At 37.5% G+C, this 20051-nt stretch overlaps 1 protein-coding gene across 1 annotated transcript; it reads right to left on the bottom strand.

Annotated features, from left to right (window-relative positions):
* Positions 1-1019: 1019 nt before the first annotated feature.
* On the bottom strand, positions 1020-18802 carry LOC143366864 (arginine kinase). Its single transcript, XM_076808286.1, has 4 exons — positions 18240-18802; positions 15054-15219; positions 4452-4753; positions 1020-1319 (listed from the first exon to the last, which is right to left on the bottom strand). The coding sequence occupies exons 1-4, from the start codon at positions 18792-18794 to the stop codon at positions 1161-1163; spliced, it is 1182 nt and encodes a 393-aa protein (XP_076664401.1). The 5' UTR covers positions 18795-18802; the 3' UTR covers positions 1020-1160.
* Between the last annotated feature and the right edge of the window lie 1249 nt (positions 18803-20051).

The raw sequence follows: 20051 nt of genomic DNA, 5'->3' as shown, positions 1-20051 counted from the left end.
GTTTATTCCTTTTTGAAAATTGAATTGAAAAAATTTATTATTTTCTATTTAAGTTGCACTTAACAAGAATTATTACCACCCAACAGCGCGCACTTATTGACAGTCTCAACGAACTAACTCATCCGCTTCTGAAGCACAAAACATGCTTGATGTCACGTTTCACATTATTGTCATTGCACAAAGATACACTTGCGCGCGTGGTCTCTCTCGACATTCTTATGGTGTCGAGAGCACCGGCTAAATAACATGGAAGTTGTCCGCCGCGCAGTTAAATAACATAGAAGTTGTCCGCTGCGCGCAAGGTCCGGAAGTGTATCTTTGAAGGTAAAAGAGGAAGGAAAAATGGTACGTGGTTCTTGGAAGTTCGCCTTTGAAACCGCGAGAAGACAAAGGAAGGAAAGAATACACCGTGGCCGCTGCTGCGGTTAACTTTCGAATGATGCGCGCATTACGATCAACTTTGGGATAATTTTACCATAAACTAGTACCCCCGTGGACTGTACTCTCACCGAAATATAACCAGAACGGTAAAGTGGGCATTGCAAAATTCCTGCAGTATATTATTGCAAGGAAACACTTGACAGTTATGTTTGAAAACAATAAACAGATAATAATTATTCAGTAGGTACTTACAATTAAAGTGTTTGGTTAGTCTAATAGTCTTCAGAAGAAAATTAGAACGCGGACTAAAATATAAATTTTAGTATAAAATTTTTTAATTCAAGAAACTGTACTCCCGTTCAAAATTTATTTAACTGATTTCTTTATTCAGTTGATTACATTACATTTGCAGCAGCGTGTGGGGAGCACGATTATCTTCCGCAGGCGAGTATCGAAAATCGGGAAATCCGCAACAACGATATCAGAGGGATAATAACGAATCGATATTTCTTCGCTGTGAATTCGAGAGGTCAAAATGTGATAGACGCTCCAGGTATCGCAATGGACGAGCGCCGTCGGTCCAACTTGTCGATAACTTCCCTCTGTACCACCGTATAGGTCGGGCACGTTGCCGGTACACAGAAACATTAATCGATAAAGTTTTAGATATTTCGATTTACAAGAATTACAAGGGACGGTGGTATTGAATTGAATGAAATCGATGAAACGTTCGCGACTATCGACGTTCAACGACTTCTACCTCTCGACGTCGGATGTTACTACTTTCCCTCCAGTTGTTTCTCTTGTTTGATCAGCTCGATTACACCGTTCCTCATCTCGAAAACCACTTCCCGCTCGGTCAGGCCCATCCGTCGTCTGTTGCTGATATCGTAAACTCCTCCTACGCTCTCGCTGTGCTCGCCTCTGGTTCCCCTTATCTGAATATTTTACGTATCGTTTAATCACGTTCATTCATCTTTTACGATGCTGCGTTTTTTTCTTTACATATTGTTAATGGTACCATTCAGTAGACGCCCCCCGTATGTTCATATACAATGATTCACCAGCGTTATACCTAATATCAGGTCGTCCCATAAGTAGTGTCTTTCCTCAAGGGGTACTCTAGTGTAACTACCCGTTTTTCAACGCCATCTTTGAGAATTTATTTAATAAAGACTATAAGGCTATACTATCTGGCGTTTTTCCTGCATATTAAGGAATGTTTGAAGTAATACTCAGAATTTTTTATACATAGATATAGGTGGCGCAAGCTTCTTCAGAAAAATTCTTTTCCGACGGGCGTTGGTGTCGGAACTGTTCTAGTGCTACAAAATGGAATAACTAAGGATTATTTTCTTTATTATGTTTGTTGCTATGGTTGGAACCACAGAGCTCCCTAACGATAAGAATTAGCAGAATGACAGCAGTTTGAAAAAAATGTTCGATTTTTGCTGATAAATTTAGCTGTTTTCATTCCGTACAAAAATTCAGAACAATAGTTCAAGATACAATAAAACAGCCTGCCAAACCTCAAATTAATTTGTCGAACCATTTTTGTACAAAAAATTCACGAAGAATTACCTATTTTTCGGCCCAACAAGGCGCAATCCCCCCCTTAAGATTTTATGTAGTTTCTGAAATACATATTGCTTCAAGTAATCGGAGTTCTACTGCATACAAAACATAGTTTCGAATGCAAGTTATTTTGAAGAATTGAAATTCTCTGTTGCATCTAATTAAATAACAGCCACTTGCGAGTTTCATTTCAATATCTTCATTATCTGGATTGAAGTTCGTTGAAAATTCACGAAATTTAAATACAGTGAAATTGAATTCTCGAAATTCTATCATTTTACTGGACAGTTATTGTATAAACGAACGGTAGTAATAATTACACATTCCCTCTGTAACATCAGTTTTGTTTTTCAAGGGGAAAATGAAAATTAAGTGACCAATGGTCCGATCATAATTTTAAACATAAACAGAGCAACGTGGATAATGTAAATCACCTTATATCTGTGAAGTGCTGAATATGTGTCTCTTTTTCAAATACGACTAACAAGGGAAGTTCGGCAACTCGAAAATGAAAAAAATCTGTAAATTTGCAGAAATGTAGCTTAAGTGATGCTACTAACGTAACTATCTTCTGTTGTAAAGGATATCCAAAAAAGTTGTCCATAATGAATTGTCAAAAAAGGGGTGGAGAGGATAAATTTGGAAAAAAATATTTCGCAAATTCTTTATCACAGTTTCTGCAGTTTCAGATTTTTTTGAATTTCCAAGTTGCCAAACTGCCCTTGTAAGTTTATGGTATTTGAAAATATTAAACGTCTAACAGAAATTCTAAAATTATCAATATATTAAATAGTTTAATATTTAGAAAAAATACTAGTCGCTTATAAACTATTGCTGTCGCGTCAATTAAAGCCGACACAATTAGTCGATTGCCAGCAATACTGTAAACATTTTTGATTCAATGTTCAAATCAGAATCTGAACTGCAGATATTTTTTTTAAAAATTGCTCAAGAACATTTGAGTAATTTAGAAATACTAATGGATCCTTGCATGTTTACTTAATATATTCCCCACTATACACCCGAAATGCTGACATTGATTGAAATTAGATTCGCTAAGTAGATTTTAAATTAATTTAATTGCAGCATTTACATACATAGATTTAAATGAAATCCCACCGAATTTCGTGTAAGAGCAAATTCTATCAACGTGCTCCCTCAATGGTTGTGAAAAGAAAATTACGCGACCCGAGGCCGTCCCTCTTGCAGTATTTGCTGCGGAGCGTCAACTACATTCTGTTACATTTAACAGCACATTATACTTTTCTACCCAGCGGTGGTAGGATTCGGTAAAAACATGGTCACAGAATGAAAAAAAAAATAGAAAAATAAAGGTTAATTTGTGTACGGGCGAACTAAAATTGTATATTTTAGTTGCACGCGGTTTGTCCGCAAGCGGTGAAAATGCAGTTCAAATATTTTCCTCGCAAGCAGAATATTCATTGCCGGTTGTTTATATGCTTGATTCCCACTAACTATAGTTTATGATGTAGGTATACACTTAGGATTTGTATCAGCATCACCGTTGCGCTCAGTCAATAACCTATAGGATAGAAATGTTTATCGTTAAGATTGATTGACGTTAATCTGATTCTGAAACTTGTTGCGTTCGTTTCGTCAGGTTTGTAACAGTGGAGGGTACTTGGCGATATTGACGTGAAAATTGAATACTTTTTCTTGTAATTTAACCTTTATAATGCATTTAATATTTTCTGTCAGTCAATAACTCTAAAGATACTGCTTTAAGGTAAAACTTCCTACTAGCAACATAGTCTCTTTATGTACCAATTGTTTCTATTTTTCTATTAACCCTTAGTGTAACACGGGTGTTACACGAATTGAAAAAATCATGCGCGCCATTTGGGGGCTTTTTCATGAACTTTAAAGCGTTACTTTACTATTAACAAGTGTCCTTAGGGCAGAAATACCTACATCCATAGAATTTTTTCGATTATCTGTTTTCTCTTTTATGATATAAAAAATAAGTTTATAAAAATCAACACGTGAGTCATTTAAAAAGCCTTCGTCGGTCAGTGCTTGACCCGCGGGTCATAGGTTCGCCACCACTGCTCTAGGTGCTCGCTAAGAAATCATTTTAAAAACTCCCTCCCCTTCACCGAAAAAGGTACATAACCCGGGCAACGCCGGGAACTTTAACCTAGTTTCATAAAAAGCATATATGATTCCACATAAGAAAACAAAGTTGACCTCACATTTCCTCTACACGTCCACCTACAAAAAAGCTACTGACATCGAATTATATCTCCCCTGGAGCCCCTCGATTTATATTTTAAATATTTCTCCACTATCATCAACGGTTTCGAAGATATTCGCGGAGGTCCATCTTAACGGCGCACCCTGCGCAGTAGAAAGGCAACAGTTCCGAGGGAGCAAGTTACTCGTAGGGGGCGCCATGCGCGCATAACTACTTTAAATATGCTGATCTCGTGGCCGGGCGGGTGTGAATAAGGAAAGGGAACAATTTCGTTTCTCACCTGAAGATTGTACATGTCCGCGATTTGTTCGAATCTCGCATAATCCGCGCTCACTTTCGGCAGACGTATGTGAACGGAGGCCCTGATGGTGGTCCCCAGGTTGGTCGGGCAGAATGTGAGGTAACCGAGTCTCTGGTGCCGCGAGAATTCCACTTTCTTCTGGACATCGGAAACCGCTTTAACAAGCCTCGAGTACACGGACGTCAAGTTCCCACCCTTCTCCATCGATATCAAACGCATGTGATCCTCCTCGTTGCACCAGACGAGAAAAGTTTTGGCCTCGTTAAAAAATATTCCTCTGCCTGGAAAAACCGATACACCGATAGAGGAACGGAGGGGAACGGAGAGTTGTGCCAAAAGGGCAGAGGGGGGGGGGAGGGGAGGCTGAAGAGAAGTGGGGAAAAGAAGGAGAGTGGAGGGGAAGGAGAGTTATTTCTCTCCGTTAAACTTTCAGAGACACGATGCAGGTTCTCCTCCAAACCATGAGCCATCGAGAAATCTTCCACGCGTCGCAGTGACGAATTTTGGGACCGCTATCGTTAATAGTTATCGAGAAATTAGAAATAGAGCTAACTTTGTATATTAGATGAGGGGAAGTGATATATTTATCTTTATTTCAAAAAGAGCTTCTTTTGCTTTATTGCTCCGTTGTAAAATATATGGCGTTTCTGTTGCAAGGACTCGATGTTCAAAGTTTCGAGTGGTCGTACTATGGAAGTAGCAAAGTATATGTACGTCGAAAATAATCGCAAAATTTCATATTCAATTATTCACTACGTGCTTTTAAATCCGCATAATGGACTCGCGAGGGGAGTGCATAATGTTTGGGCCACCGATTTCTATCAAATTTTGCATAGTTAGCGCGCACCATGTATAATAAGGTATTAGACATAGTGGATGCACTATTCAGAATGTGGCGAGAAAATCGAATTCAGAGTTTTGATTTGTGCTAAGTAATCCATACATGAGAAAAAAAGCCATAGTTAAATTACAGTAGCACTAGGTTCGACTGTTACTCCCAATGTCCAGACATTAAGGGGGAACACCACTGTGGCGGCTGGAAAAATGAGCCTTTCTTTAAGATTTTGTTTAGGAATAACTTACAGCTTTCATATAAAATACTTATTACCTATCTTTAGTACAATGTCTGAAGAGGCTATAAAAAAATGAATAGAAAAACATGCATAGATTTTCATATACAGTTAATCTTCTAGACACATCATAAGAAAACATAGGTCGCTGATCGAAAGGGTATCTTTGAAACGGCAACTCTGAAATCAAATTTTTTTTCCGTTGCGCGTACCGATTTTTAAAAAAAAAATGTTTTTGTGCTTTAGAAGGAAAACTTTCGAAAATCCGCAAAGAAATGGATAGTTTTTCCAGCGTATTTAAAAAATATGTTTTCACTGGCGGGGTACAAACGTACCCCACTGCACACAGCTACGCAAATATTTCTCGCGTGGCACATGCAACATTGTCGCGCCACCATGTATTCTTCTGTTATATTTGTAATAAATGATTATCTTTCAGCTTCAGAATGTTTAACTATTACACCCAACCAAAATACACCAACTGTGTAAGTTTCAAATCAGTTAAAACTCTTATTAAAATTTGGTATACAAAACTACCCCGCGGGTGTAGTTGTGTAGCCAAATTTGGCCAGTGTGGCTAAGGGTTAAAAATAAAGAGCTCAAGTCGATCGACCTACTTGTTCAAGAGATATTTTAAAAAAATTATTTTTCTCGCTAATTTGGGGTGCAACAGACACTCGGGTCAAATAGAATTCACCCAGACAGCGGACATTAAATGCTTCTTCATTAGCAAAAATATAATTTGATATTACAAATGTTAATAAACATGATGCAAAATCCTCCACATGGATATCTGTTTTAGTTCCTTCAAAAGAATTCGCAGGAAACACTCACTTTTTGACCATGTAAACCAGAAACTCCCTTACTACTGTTTAAATTTGATTTTTTAAATAAAACCTCCGTACTTCGCTTGTTCATAGTGATTCGAAACCCGTAGAGTTAAAAAAAACGGGGAAGGGGGAGCAATACGCGTGGACGTGATGACACGGTCGATCATCTTTCCTCGTTTCCTTGGCCTACGTTACGTAACAAATTGCCCGACAACGCATGCAGTACAGGGGAAATCTCGTAGCGATGTAAATGTAATCGAAGGGCGGTTCACCGACTGCGTACCGTGCCGCTTGTTTCTATTCGCCTCGAGCACCGCGGAATTGAATTATTAATGTTCCATTCTGGCCGTGACACGGGTATACGTGTGTACTGGGGTTCACGCTGCTGTTTACAAGGAACTTGTGTAGAAACGAAGTAACCCAGCGAAGTCTGGAAAGTTTTCTTTAAACGTGGCGCAGTTCTTCCGCGGCGTATCTTGGTTTTTCAATCTCGTAACGATAATGCTAGCTATTCGTAATAGATTCAAGCTTGATACATATTCATAGCATCAAATTAATCGAGGGGAATAGCAAGTACTAAGTATTAGGTGTAGAAAAGAGTCCTGTGCTTTTTTCGGAAAATTTCGATCTGCATTTTAAAATTATTGAAATAAGCCCAATAATTAAAATATTCTCCGCTGTTACCAATGACTTTTCTCCATCTTTCGAGCAGCATGCGGATTCCATCGCGGCGGAAACTTGGTGGCTTTGAAGCGATAAAAGCATCGACACGTTTTTGGGCATAGTCAACTGTGTTGAAGTGTGTATCGGCAGGGTAATGTTATAATGACCCAAACAAGTGGTAATCATTTGGAGCTAAGTCTGGCGAGTGTGCCGCGTGCGGAAGAATTTCCCAGCCTAAACTGAAGATTACTTCTTTCGTCGCTTGAGCAGCATGTGTTCGAGCGTTCTCGTGCAGCAACATGACTTTGCGGCTTCTCTGACCAATAGATGGTCTACTCCTCTGCAATTCATTACTTACATTAATCAACTGATGTCGATGTCCACAACAACAGCAAGTGAACGTCCACGCTGTAAACGACCGAAATAGCGGGACGAAATCTCAGTCTCAAGTCATTTTATAGACTGCAAAATCAGAAACCCAGAATTCTTTCCTGCACCTAACATATTTAGTAAAGAGATGGAGCAAAACTCGTAAAAGCAAATGCAGCATCCCCAATATGTTTGAAACTGAACGAGGCGCTCAAAGACATCGCAGGATAGTATTAATTAAATTTTCCTTTTATTAATTTAATTTAAATTCTGCCGTGTTATTTCGAAAAGGCGTATCTGGTGAAAAGGTGGTTCTGATATAAATGATTTTTAGTATTTTGTTTTATTCCATCGGTATCTTATATAAATCGAATTAAGTTAAATATTAAATCTGGATGAAAGGTATCTAAATATTTGTGACAAACCCGTCAAATATTTCATAAACTTCAAAGGAGACTTTGATAGATACACCAAAAAACAGACATCTATTTCACATACGTTCGAAATATAAACTGTTATATTTTCAGTTTCAATACAAGCTTTCTTATTTAATACATGCATATAGGTAAACTATCTTTCTGTTACCTGACAGCAATAACTCAATTAATTTAACTAAAATGGTAAAATGTGTATATTTTTAAATATTCATTCTGTAGTCTATTCCAAACAAGTAACCAAATCGTAATCGAGAGATAGTGAGTAAAGGTAAAAAGCGTTCCATTCTCATTGCGAAAAGGAAACAAGGAATTTTAAAAATTATTCCCTGTTCAGTTTCAAAATCAGCTGTTCACTAATGGTTGCTTACTTGTAACCCAGTTTAAAGCGTACAGTTTCTGTACACTATAAAGCAAACAAGTAGAAAAGCCCAGTACGTGGTCAGACACGTGTCACTATTATAGTCTGATTTTCGAGAGTTGAGACCTGAGGCGGGTCTCTCGGACGGAGCGTGGTTAAGGAGAAACCAATGGTACGCTATGGATTGCGTGCGGCGTAGCGTACCATTGGTTCCTCCTTAACCACGCTCCGTCCGAGGGACCCGCCTCAGGTCTCAACTCTCGATAATCAGAATATAGGTATCATACTTCGTGCAAACGCGACTAACATTACATTTCCAATTTTCCTACAAATTCACCATCTGTAAATAAACCATTTTTACATCAAACATAATATTAGAGATTTACTATTTCGAAAATCCATTACTCCCTTCCTACAACAAAAATGAAACCCTTCCTATTTTTTTGCCAGTAGCTTTTTATTATAACCTCAACTGTGTATGGTCATTTCAATCGTCGAAAAATGGGGTACAAACACATTTAGGTACTTCAGAACACACGAGGCGAGTTAAAAATCAGGGTAGCATTAGTAATACCCAGGTGTCTTTACCTAGGAGACAATTGCCTTGGTTACATGATGGTTGTCTCGAGAACAAACAGTGGCTGAGGAATAAAAATATCATATCTTCCTCAGCTTTTAGCATATTAACACAATATTTATATACCCATCAAGCTTTTACCGCGATTACAATGCAATATGCAAAATATATGGTCATATTTCAATAATTTTCATGAATAATATTTTGCTTTAAATTAATGTTCACTTCTTAGAATATGTACATTCTTCGGTACCCACTCGTCTGTTAAGTGCATCGATTGAGTAAGATTATTAATATATATCTGTTCATGTATAAATCCGTGTATGTTTTTGCAAATATTCATGAATTATCAAGCTTAAAGCTAAGATTGCCATTATTTTGCAGTAAACTCAAACAGAGGTCGTAGAAGCATTAATCCATGGTTAACCCGAATGCTTGCAGTCAACAGTTTACATTTGAAGACGGATGAAGCTCGTTGGTACCATTTTGCAAATGTCATGCAAGAAATTTCAAAAGAAGCTCAACCGTTCAACGATTCTAAATACCTACATTTAATTAAACCCCACGAAATTAAGTGGTTACATACACCTGTACAGCTAAAAGACATGTCAGTTTTGAATTTTTCTTAATTAACTATTAATTTTCATTGATACAATTTGCCTCCACATAAAAGAGGTACCAATCAAATTAAATTAAATTCTTTATCGATAAACATGACGAAAACTAACAGTAAGAAAAATAAAGAAATTGCTTTTAAAACAATCATACTTTTCTATCACTAACACATTGACTGCTACATTGTTGTGTCATGTTTTCCAATTATTTACATTCTCAATCAAATGTGTGTCGTCAAATGTAAGAATATTTTGTAGTTCAATGATATACTTAATATTTCATCTCTTTCTAATGACAGTAATATTATTCAGAAGCCAGCAAATCAAAGGGTACACTTATTATAACCATTCTACGGATAAGTTGGAAGGTTTAAAGATAACACCCATGGCCGAGAACGTTTAAAAAACAGAGGCACCAACATAGCTGAAACTAAATTTAAAATCGAACAAGTCACGTTAATTAAATATTCTCCTCAAATAAATATGATCTTCCTAGTTCTACAGTTTGTCTTATCTTACATCTTCTACGTCTACTTAAACTTTGTTTGTACGAGTGGAAGAACACTTATTAGCGATAATATAGGTAATTAAAAACCTCGGAGGGTGAAGAAGTTTGAAATGGAAGCCTTAAAAATCCATATCAGAAAAGCGAGCTCAGCGATGGAAAATCCCCCGAACGAGTCTCAGCGAAGATTCCCTCGCTTGAAACGTTCCAAGGGATGGAAGGTTCGATTGAAATCAATCTCGGGCAGAGAAAGATTAACGGGACGTAACAGCAACGCATGGAGCAAAGTTCATGCCTCGTCGTAATTCGATTCTCTCTGGGAGCGTAGCGTCGAAAAATAAGGGGAAAAAAAGAAAATCGAACAATAACGCCCGAAGGTACCAACTGTTCGTAAATAACAAGCAACGGCAGCGGCCAGTAACGAAAGCCAGCTGTTATTAGAGGAGATCAAAGAAACAAAAGCGACAGGCACCCCCGTACACGGCAATCGAAAGAGGAAAATGGAATGTTCAATTATATCCGCTTGAAATTGTATAGAAAAGCTTTTAGGATAACTATTTTATGTGCTTGCGAAACGAATGCTGGACAGATTGCGCCATTCAAAGAGAGAAACACGGATTCAGGGGAACCGGTAAACGTGGAAGGGATTAAAAGGGATTATATTGCTAGAAGAACGAGTGCTCAAAAGATTACCAATTTAACATCATATCGGATTCAATTGTGTCACCGACCATCGGCTGTGATAAAATGCAATTTCCTCGTGTGTCAAAATTGACACCTTCATCGCGTTTGATTGGAATTGCGCCATATTTAGGCCACTTTTAATCAACTTCTATAGTCTGCAACTTGTTTGCTGCTTCTAAGAGGCACTAGTTTCACAGGTATTGTGACTTTCAAAGATATAGTAAGTAATCTGGGAGCCACTCGACGTTGCGATAAGTTAACGCTATAGTTTCATTGATGCACACCTCAGAATAAGCTTTGATATTGGAATCTGATCTTGTTATGATGTAAAATCCTTAAAGGGAATCCTATTCTTTGAGCTAAAAGCATAGCAATATGTGGGATATTTTTTTTTTTAAGAAACCAGCGTTTCGATTCATCTGAAATTTTGGCCATGTTTTGATGCATCTTTGAAAAAGCTGCAGGTTTTTTTTTTATTAATTTCTAACCATAAATATAGTACTTATGCATAAATTTACTAATACTAAATTCCGTATTAGAGGTCACATAATTAATGAGGTGTTTAGGAGGAGCTGGAAATCTGGGGATGGCTTTAATTATCATTGAAAACTCTCATCGAATGGCTGATTCTCCCTCAAACATACCCTAAGCGGTTTAATATCCCTTAACCCTTTTGAGCCATTTAATCTCAGCAGCAAAGAGATTTCCCAAGGCCATCATGATGAAAATCACTAATGCAAATTCAGTTAAACAGAAGACCCTTAGCCAGCTTTCTGACATGCTACATCTACAAGGCAACCAATAGTAACAACATTTTCGAGTATGTGTTTCGATTTACTGGGCTCCTTGGAAACACGTAATAGATCTTACATTGTTTTCAAGATGCAGATAACAGATATGTAGAGAAATTAATCATTTATACGAAGCAAAATAAGTGGTAAAACACGTTCTCGTCGTGAGAATAAATGGAAAGATAACGAAAGCTAGAAGGCTAGAAGACAACGAAAGAAAAATATTAAGGAATAGTGGTAAACAATATATACAGCGAAATAAACGAGAAATAATTTTTCAGCTGGACTTTGATAAGAACTTGTTGTTAATTTGTCATTTACCATCTAATTTAAGTACCGTTTAAAATAATTACAATCATCAAAAAATACTAAATGCAATTAGTTAGTCAGTTAAGAATTGTTGGTCACAAATACCAAATATTAAAACTTAGAATGACGTATGAATTTGAGACATGTTAATGATAAATGGAAAATAGAAAATTATTTGTAGTCACAGAAAATTTATATCAAATATTATTAAATCGAAAACGAATTAAATAGCCATTATAAAGTCAGTGCACAAAGTTTAGTAATAAATATTCTAATATCACTGTACACACAGATATGCAAACTAAGTAATCAGACTTGCATTCCTGCAATATAATTCAATCGTGTCTTTCAATATACATAGTTGAATAAAAATTAAGCATTATTATAAAAACAGGGTATAATAATAGAAAGTCTATTTTATGTGCCTTTTTTAGAAAATATTTAATTTATATGAACCAATTCTTCACTGCAGTGTACGCGTCCAATTTTGTTCCTCAGAATGACAAGTGTTAGGGTCTCAAGGATACTTATTTTTCTTTAAACAAACTTAAAAGTCGCTAACAATTGGACATTAAATGCGGCGAAGAAAATGGAGGGCAAAGATCGGGAAATTGCGGGCACCAGTCGTAACATTCGTCAACTCGCCATTTCACTAACCTGTCCTTCCTCGAATGTGCCTTAATCCTAGAAACTTTCGGCTTAATCTTCGTTTAAACTTGAACCCCCAATTTCGACCGTTCGGCTTACCAGGGATTAATGTTTTCAAACGAGCTGAAGGAACTCGAGGCATTGTAATTGAATGTTTTACGTGAGCTCCGACCGATTACAACAAGTTGAACTGGCGAATAAATTGAACGGGAGTACTACGAAAAACCTTCAAACAGAATTGTAAAACCACGCTCCATCCTTAGTTAAAACAATAGCACTTGTATTATATTTGTATAATAGTTTTGCGAAATTATCAGCAAGTGGGGGAATAAAATGATCATTCATTAAACAGAGAGATGAAACATACTCAATGTGAGGATATAAGGACATACAAATGTATTACCTACGTACAATTTCCAGAGTGAATGGATTTTTGAAGTACTTTATTAAGTATATGTATTAGAAATCCAAAAGACTTTGGTCTAGCCTTAAATTATTACCTTTTCCTCCAAAGTCCTAGAATTAATAGCAAGTCAATAAATGCATTTCAATCAAAAAAAAAAATATCACAATACTGCTCTCAAAGAAACATGTGTTTCCATTTAAATAGACAAAGATCAACTTCAAATGTTTGAAGTGCCTCAACCTAGAAAAACTCGTTTAATCCATCTTAAAACCTTAAAACCATGTAACTTTAGTTTAACCCATTTTTCGCTACAGATATTAACATTGATGTAAATCGAGGTGATAATATTATAAGTGATGACTTCATTCTGCATACAAGATGTTGATAAAGGATGAGACTAAATTTCAAGGGCATGCATTGCTCATCGAAACAATGCAGAGTCTAATGCAAGATTTAACAAGGGAAGATTTAACGAGAGAAGTTCGACAACCAGAAAATGCAAAAATATGTTTAGTAATAAAAATGCTGAAACTTTGCAGAAATGTAGCACAAGTCATTCTAATAACGTAACTATTTTTAATTCGGCAATAAAACTGTCCTAAGTGTGAAAACATCCCTTCGAAGAAATGGTGGGTGTTTATGTTGGAGTTCGTAGCTCCCGCGCCTCCTCCCGATATGTACACGGGGATGCTGGGACCCCCTTCCGGCCGCTTGCGTCGTGTGCCGTTGCCACACTTTACGTCGTTAGTAACGCTTCCTCCGTGCGACACACGTTTCTATTTGTTCACTTATTGCACCTTAGTTTATATGTAACAATGTATATATCATTATTTTCTACCTAGAACAAAGTGACGCCTAATTCCTCCCGAGTTCCACTGCGGGAAAACCTACAATAGTTTAGTTTTATCGTGAATATCTACGAAACTATAAAATATATCAAAATGAAGTTAAATTCAAAATTCTATGGTTTTTACGTCCTAAAAAGCAGCGATAAAAAATTTGCGAAAAACATTATTTTTTCAAAATTCATCCCCACCACCCTTTCTTTCGACAATCCTTTATCGCCATATTTTAGGATATCGAAAGCCTATAACTTTGAATTGAACTTATTTTCAATATCTTTTACGGCTCGACAGATTTTCAGGATAATGACAACTCGGAATTTCTTCGAGGGGGTGTTTTCACCCTTAGGACCGTTTTATTAAAGAATAAAAAAAATAGTTACATTATTAACATCACTTAAGCTACATTTCTGAAGTTTCAGATTTTTTTTCCAATTTTCGTGTTGCCAAACTTCCGTTATAAGTTCCCTAGACACCTCCAACTGCTCCAGTAGCCAACCGCTGCCGAAGCCATCCTACGGTGAACTTGATAGAAAAAAAAAGTGACGGTGACAAGGATCACACCTGTTCGTTCCTAACAGCCGCTGTCTTCGCACGTTGCATATAACATGATGCGGTTAGTTTGTAAAACAGCAGGGAATGCTGAACCTCGCTTATTCGTCCCGCAATTAACCCTTAGTATCATAGTGTAACACGGGTGTTACGCGAATTGAAAAAATCGTGCGCGCCATTGCGGGGCTTCTTCGTGAACTTTAAAGCGTTACTTTCCTAATACTATATATAACAGATGTCCTTAGGATAGAAACACATCCGTAGAAATTCTATTGTAATACACAGTCTCGTATTATTGATCCTCAGTTTCGCCAGGACCACTGAAAGTACCAGGTAACTGCTAATTTTTCCTCTCAGTTATTTCGGTTTTCTGCAAAACCGAGCATTGGCTTAAAGTTATAATACATAGGCGCCTTTATGCCTGACGTAACACTGGTATTATATTCAGATTCCTTCATTTATAAAAAAAAATAGTTATACTAGGAATTTTTTGCTTTTTACGATGAAGTGTGGATAAAAATCCACCGATAATGGATCCTGAGTTTTACAGGTAAAATAAAAGAATCGTGATAGTAAGGGTTAACTCGATGTAAATTTTGCGATGCAATAAAGACGAATTATTATTATTATTATTCTAAACGTTTTAAAGTAATTTCAAGGTTAAAGTTGACTTGGGGCACAGACTGAAGTACTCGGCTGGCGAACATGTTTCTATCGGACTCACGGTTGACTTTAAACTATAGTTTATGAAACATGTGCCGCGGCGGGTCGGCGCCGATGCAACGATTTCAATCGTTTTCAATCCGCTGGAGAATCCGTCGAATGATAGATTTCGAATAGTTTTAAAGGCGCTGCCCGATCGATCCATCTAGGTTGCTCGGGGAAAGTTGGCGACGAAAGAGAGGGACGCGTAAATCATTACTCACCGGCTGGCCAGAACCTATTGGCGTTGGCTGCCTCCAAAAATCGATCGCCCTCCTTGAATAGAAAGTGATCGTTTATGAGCTGCTGCTGCGTCTGTTTATCCATCGTGGCGAGCGCGTGATAAGTCCCTTTCAGCTCGCCCGCCAACGACATTAGGACCTCTTTCACCTGCAACCGCGGAAGATTCACGGGCGTAAACAGATTAGAAAAGCCATTTCAGCAGTTTGTTGTCGGATTTATACATTTTTCTCTCTGTTTCCAAGTCGCCCCGGGGAGCGCGTAAGCGTCGGCAACGGAGCGGATAAAACGCGATTAGAAAAAGCAATTATCTTTCCTCGGCGGAGCCAGTGAATTTTCTACTGGCAGAAATCAATTAGCTGTGCGCACATTGTGCCCTGATTTAAACACTTCCGCGGGTAAACGAGCCGTACGGCCCGTGCAGCCATTGCGAGTTGTTTTTTCGGCCGTTGACGCGCTCCGAATTAAGTCAGACGCGAACGAACCGAGAATTTTATGCGTCTCCTCTTCCCGGGCGGTAATAATAGCTGCGTGGAAAAAAAAAGATTTTTAGGCGGGAGTTGTTCGGTGCTCTTTTTCAGCCGCCACGGCTTTACGTTTGAATTTCGCGGGGGAAAAGATGGAAAGCGGAGAATGTTTTGCTGGAGTTTTTCAAAAATTCTGTGCGCGCTGGGTGCTATACCATGGAATTTATCATACCCGACAGAACGTTATTATGAAATGCGCGTTATTTTTTTTATAAGGAAACAGATATGTAAGTTAGACGGAATGATTTTTGCTGGCTTTACAAGAAACGGATTATTTATCTGCAACACCTCTGATTTACAAAAGTTAGTGAAATGCACTTGCACTTGGGAACCGAATTGGGAAAATAATTAAATATGTAATTTTTGAGCATATTGAAAAGTACTGCAGACTACTTACAATACAATTTTTATCTAAACCTAAGTACATTTTGAGAACATTGAAAGTAATTCGACACGCATTTTTTAGTTTTGAATAAAACGTGCCTATAGAATTTATCTACATTTAAAGACTAAAGTAATATTTCTACTATTAACCTCAGTTAAAAAATCTTGTAGACAAAACTAACTCAGTTGTGGATGTCGAATCAATTAGAGAAAAGAAATTTTTATTTTTTAAAATTTTAAAAATATTATCTCATTCATATTTTGTCACGGCGTTATTAAGCATGCAAATTTTTTTAAAATTCTTGAAAATGGCATGTTCCTATTTCATTGCAATTGTACATTAAAAACTCAGTAATTTGGGTTTAAAATATTTTTTGATTCGGTGAATACTTTGTACTTTGAGGCAGAAAACTCCGTTTACGTAGTTTTGGGATGTACTTCACCTCGTAGACCATTTCTTTCTAAAACAAAAACTTACTGCTCTACCTGTTTTTAATGCTCCCTAAATTTATGCTAATTTCACTGGAACGAAATTCGCTGTTAGAATTTTCTATTATCTAACAAAAACGTATATAAGAAGTTTGTGGATGAAAAACACAAGTTACAGAATAAATCTTCCATTTGACCTGATTTCCAAATCTAGAAAAGCCAGCAAAATAAGAAATTGAAGAATTGAGATACATTTCTTTCTAATTGCGCTAGCAAACTGCAGGCACCTTTACAATTAATTTTCTTGAAAGGAGAGCTTCACACAAAAAGAGCATTACTCTGTGCTTTTTTATATAATCCCATTATAAGAAATCAGTTCTTACTCGTTTTATCTTCTGTTTCAAGTTACCTTTTATATTTTAATCAGCTAAGACAGCTGAAATTATTTTCATTAAATTTTTCCCTCGAACCATCGATGCGAAAAATTTACGATATTACATAGTTAAAGCAAACGTGCAATCTATAAACCACTACTACACTGCAAAATGTGCATGTAAACAAGCTCGTTGATTTTTTCTTTCTTAACCACCCCTTAGCATCGTTCCCCGTAACATCGGGTGCTGTATTTAATTTATAATCCACCTTTCAGGCTCTTCACCTTTTTCGCCTTTAACATTTTCTCTGCCCCTTTAATTTTCTTTATTAATTATTTCATAATCTGTAGTTAATACTTGTATTACCGCCTTTATTAAGGGGCGATTCTCGTCTAACAGCCCAAAAAGTAACTGATATTTAATATTTGTTGTTTAAAAACAGTTGGTCATATTGTATTAAAATCTTTTGGGATATAAGAAGGCATTATTTAGTATTTATTGTGGAATCTTGTCAACCTCTTCGACGATGTAACTCCTGTTGGTGGGATGTGTAGCACCCATCACAGTCTTCTGATTGCAAAAAAAATAGAAGTTTCTTAAAGTTAGATCGTTTACGCTGGGATTGGTCCACTTTAAAGAAAAAAAATGGAAAATTGAAAGAGTTATAGCGTTTGAAAGAAAAAGTCAGTATTTTCCTTAGACAAATTTTTCATATTTTTCTTTATATCGACGAAAAAAGTATTATACATAAAAACTAAAATTAAAATTTTAAGTCCAGTCGCAGCGTAAGTTATTTAACTTTAAGAAATTTTTTTTCTTTTAGCAATCAGATGACTGTGACAGGTGCTACACCTGGCGCGAACATCGCCGAAGAAGTTTGCGTGATTCCACCATAATTAATAAATAATAAGAAGGATCGGCAGAAAAAAAATATTCTCTGCAAGTTTAAATATGCCTCCTTATATTCCAACAGAGTTTAATGCAATATTATAGTTTTTTTTTTAAAAATCTTAAATTTCGGGGTCTGTTACAGGAGAATCACCCCTTAAGGGAGGGTGTACATTTTGTGGATTTTTTTACTACTCAACAGCTTGAACCTCATTATTTTCCTGCAATTTTAAGAAGCTCCAAAATCAAACCGCCACTACCCAGTACCCATTTCACAGCACCCCGCCAATTACTAAAAATTCTCTCCTGAAATACCTTAAACCGACATACGAGGGATACCAGAGTACAGTAGATACATAATAAAAAGAAAATAAGCTTTCCCTAGTATTTAAGCGAATATCGCACAATACAAAGCACAGTTACCAAAACGACTGAAGCGTTTTCTCTTTCGACAACCCGCGGCGAGCGTTAAACCCGAATTCTATCCTCCTGCAGCCCCTACCCCGCAGCCGACAATGGCATCAAGCAGTCCGTTCATATTACAATCGGCCCTTAAATCTTTATATACCTTTTTCTCGAGGTTGATATAGTGATCCGCGGTCATAGTGGGATTTAACGGATATCCCTCGATCGACCTGGCGCAGCGAATCCGCGTCGAGACCACGTACTTCCCCTCGGGATCGACATCGCCGAGCTCCTCGGGATTCCCCCAGTCCAGCTGCGGATGAACGTCGTTCGCCGTGAAATTACCATGATACTCCTCGATCACAGGATTGAAGAGAGCAGAGAAAACGGAGTACGCCTCTTGATCGGCCGCGTACAAGCCCACGTTCGAGTCGGGGTTCATTAAACCCGACTGAATCACGTCCATCAGAGTGGAGCCATTGCGGGTCATACGTGTCTTCAGTTGGTCGAACACCTCCTGGGTTAAGTGTTTTTTCAACATAGAGGTGCTATCGGTTTTCGCGAACTTGGCGTAGGCCTCCTCGAGGGCCTTCACTTTCTCGTCGTTCGGATTCATGAAGGCGGGCTTCGCGGCCTCCCTCGTCTTCTTCTCGCAAGCGCACAGACGCTTGTCGCACATTCTGCTTAGCGCTACCCAATTTTTTCGGATTACTATCATTCAATGGCAATTAGTAGGCCGTCCTGTAAGCAATGGGCACTTTCTGAGAATTTAGTGTTTCACGCGAACGTTATTTGTCCATTTGGTATAAATATTGGCTTACGCGGGGATTTTGTGATAATGATGTATTATAGATTGATGGGGTAGATAGGGTATTTTATTTATTACAAACGTTTAAGGTGGAAGCGATGAGAATTTAGCGGTGACACAGAGTTGATTATACAGTTCGACAAAATTTGACTTCTTTTTGAGCGCACGGAAACCTATAAGAAGCGGCTATTAAATGTTACAAGTCCAGAAGGCTGTCGAACTGTGTTATTATTAGTTTAAGAGATGAAGTGGACAATGTGATTGAAGTATCTTTTTGACGTCGGAAGAATTTTATAAAATAGGAGTAGAGACCTGAGTAGAATGAGAGAAAATAGAATATGTGTCAACCCTTGGCCGGTGGTGCCCGGGTCTTTTCAAACTCAAGCGTAACGTTACCAAGTGTAATAGTAGTAAGGAAAACTTCAGAAAATCGAAGAAATTACTTCTCTACAGCTTTCGGCGAAAGTAGATTAAGTTAGATGTTAAGTTGGTTTAAGACTGGGGTAAGTAAATTAAGTTAAGATGAAGTAAAGATAAGGCTAGGTTAAGTTAGATGTAACATGGGCATAAAAAGGAAGAGAAATATTAGAAGAATTGTATGTTGCAAATTCTAGTAACAAATCTATCTATTTATCTACTTCTCTATTGCTCTAACAAGGGGACATATCGAACCCGCACACACCGATTTTGAAGCTGGGAATCGAAGACATATTTTCTGGAATATCTCGAGAAGTGGAAGTTTTTTAAAGACAAATCCAGCCGCCTGCTCAGTTTTTAAAAAATTTCAGAAAATATGTAACGCCCATAAAAAATCGTTTATTCTCATCCAACATGTATACCGAAAAAATCACATTACTTATGCGATGGTCTACTGCAAACGGATGATCTGTGATAAATATTTTGATTCTGTTCGGGATTGCCGCGTGATTTTCATGAAGATTGGAACTCTCATAGATGGTCTATTCACGTACACTGCTGGCAAAATGTATAAAATTACTGTGAATTTGAACTGACAACATATTTTATACACATGTATGCTGTAGACGGCTACTTTGTGAGCAACGTACGTAGGGGAAACCGGGGCAAAGGAAAATGGTGGGGCAAAGTGAAATATTGTTTTGTACACGCTATTCTAGTTATCTAGGATGCATGTCACAAAAGGAAGCC

Source organism: Andrena cerasifolii, chromosome 3 (assembly GCF_050908995.1).
Source record: "Andrena cerasifolii isolate SP2316 chromosome 3, iyAndCera1_principal, whole genome shotgun sequence".
Taxonomy (NCBI): domain Eukaryota; kingdom Metazoa; phylum Arthropoda; class Insecta; order Hymenoptera; family Andrenidae; genus Andrena; species Andrena cerasifolii.
This window is presented reverse-complemented; position numbering and strand designations above follow the sequence as displayed.